Genomic DNA, 2,217 nt, shown 5'->3' with positions numbered 1-2,217 from the left:
ATTTACAAAACATTAAACCTTTTGATTCACGATGAACCATTCAATGGAATTTCGGAATAAACATTTGCAAAAATTTTTTTCTTTTGTTATTAAACAATTACGCACGCACACCCGCACACACACCTACGATTCGAAAAAAAAAAAAAAAATATTTTTACAAATCGAATAAACAATCGTAATTTAAACAAACCTAAAAGTATATATATAAACTTTTTCTTTTCGAACCTTAAATCAATCAATTAATCGAAATTAAAAAAGAAAGTCGTCGTCGATTTCGTTTAAAAAAGAAAAAACAAATTTAAAATAAAAATGAATTTAAATTTTAAATTAATTATTATTTTCGGTATTTTTCTTTTGTCGCAGGTAAGTTTTTTCATTTAATTTTTGTTTTTCGTATACTTTTACAAAACGAAATTTTTTTAAAATTATTATTATTATTATTATTATTTAGGTAACAGCTAACGAAGAAGACAACCAGATAACCGTTTTGCAAAAGAAAGTTGAAGATTTTATTGAACAAGTAAGTTTTTCATTATATTTTTTCCAATTTTCCAATGTATTGAAACGTGAAAAAAACCGTTATTATTATTATTATTATTATTATTATTATTATTACAAGTAAATTAATAAAGTGTTAAAACTAAAATATTAATTAAAAAAAAAAAAAAGTATGAAAACGTATGAAAATTTTACAACGTGAATATTGGTGATATTTCAAATGGTAAAATTTCGACAAGGCGGTGCAATAATTATTATTATTACTATTACTCCACGAGTAGTTTTTAATAAACTTTGTGTCACTTGGCAAATAATAATAATGATAATATAAAATAATATATATGAAATTTCTTTTAGGTATTGAAAACGTTGCAAAATTTTTACCATCAGATCAAAAGAGAAGACAAATGTTTACCGGAATTTTTACCGGATCGAGTAATAGAAACGTTAAAAAATTCAATCGATTGCGTTAATAATTATGAAAAATCAAAATCGAATAAAAACAATATAGGATTTATTGAGTGTTTCAACGAAGCCAAAGATGAAATCAATAAAATAATGATGTCGATAGATTTAAATAAAAATTACTGTCCCGAGAACGAAACGGAAAAATCATACGAGATAAATCTCGTGACGTCACAACTGAAAAAATTCAAAATCGAAATTAAAAACGGATTGGAAGTGTTTAAAAAAGACGTTAGACTAATAAACTTGAATAAAACTTGCGATAATGTATTGGATTTCAGCGATTTAGAATATGGAAATAGTAAATATGAGAATCTTGATGAGAATGTCATGGGGAAAACCGAACAATTTTTTAATAAAGATGTAATTCAAGTATTCAGAGCATCGGATAAATCAAAAGATTCTATTGATGTTCCATTATCCGCTGTCGAATCTACCGATGAATCTCGTGAAAATAAAAAAATGAGTTTTTTCAATGCCGAACCCGAAGAAGATAAAGAAGATTTTATGAAATTTTCATTTACCAAACGTTCCGTTAGATATGGTGTCGATTTCACACCGCCGCCATCTTCGACTCAACATGAAAAAGCAACGTCAACGTCAACTGATGGAATGATGTCGTCATCAACAACGAAAGATGGCGGACAAGAACCCGTAAAAGATTTTCCCGACGAAAGATATTTATTCGTTAAAAATAAAAACAAACACGGACACGGTTAAATACAAATAATACGAAAAAACAAACGAAAACAAAAAAAGTAATTATTGTTTTTGTTAAAAAAAGAAAAAGAAACTTTGGATTATTAATAATAAATTTTTCTTAACCGAAACACAGTATAAACTTTTATTACACCTAAATTAATACTAAAAATTTTTTGAAAAATGAGATATTTATTTATTCTAAGAACATTTTCGGGGCCTTATTCACCCCTTCCACCATCGTTATCTTCCGATCATACTACCATTTCGGAATGAAAATCACATATTCCTATCACCACCTATTCGACAGCCACCCTTTTTATAAGAATTTGAATATTTTCACAGGAACCGTACTACAACACCACCGCGTCATAACACGAGTAATAAATTTAATTTAAAATAACATGAGGTTAAATTTCCGCCATATTGTTTTCAAAATAAAGCCTTGAAGCAAAAGAAAAAACGGTTAATATATAAAAATACAAAGTGAAAAAAATTTTAAGTCCGCGTTATTTAAATAAAATCACGGAATTCAATTACGTTTATGATTAAATT

At 26.8% G+C, this 2,217-nt stretch overlaps 1 protein-coding gene across 1 annotated transcript in view; it reads left to right on the top strand.

Moving 5' to 3' along the window:
• Positions 1 to 718: 718 nt before the first annotated feature.
• Positions 719 to 2,217, top strand: part of Phum_PHUM367300 (uncharacterized protein) — a gene marked incomplete at both ends in the record, with an annotated part of 3,272 nt that continues 1,773 nt past the window's right edge. The window contains 2 exons of the mRNA XM_002428123.1: positions 719 to 721; positions 856 to 1,617. Of these exons, the coding sequence (XP_002428168.1) occupies positions 719 to 721; positions 856 to 1,617 (765 nt within the window). The remainder of the gene's footprint in view (positions 722 to 855; positions 1,618 to 2,217) is intronic.

This window comes from Pediculus humanus, genomic scaffold, assembly GCF_000006295.1.
Source record: "Pediculus humanus corporis 1103172107790 genomic scaffold, whole genome shotgun sequence".
In the NCBI taxonomy this organism is placed as follows: domain Eukaryota; kingdom Metazoa; phylum Arthropoda; class Insecta; order Psocodea; family Pediculidae; genus Pediculus; species Pediculus humanus.
This window is presented reverse-complemented; position numbering and strand designations above follow the sequence as displayed.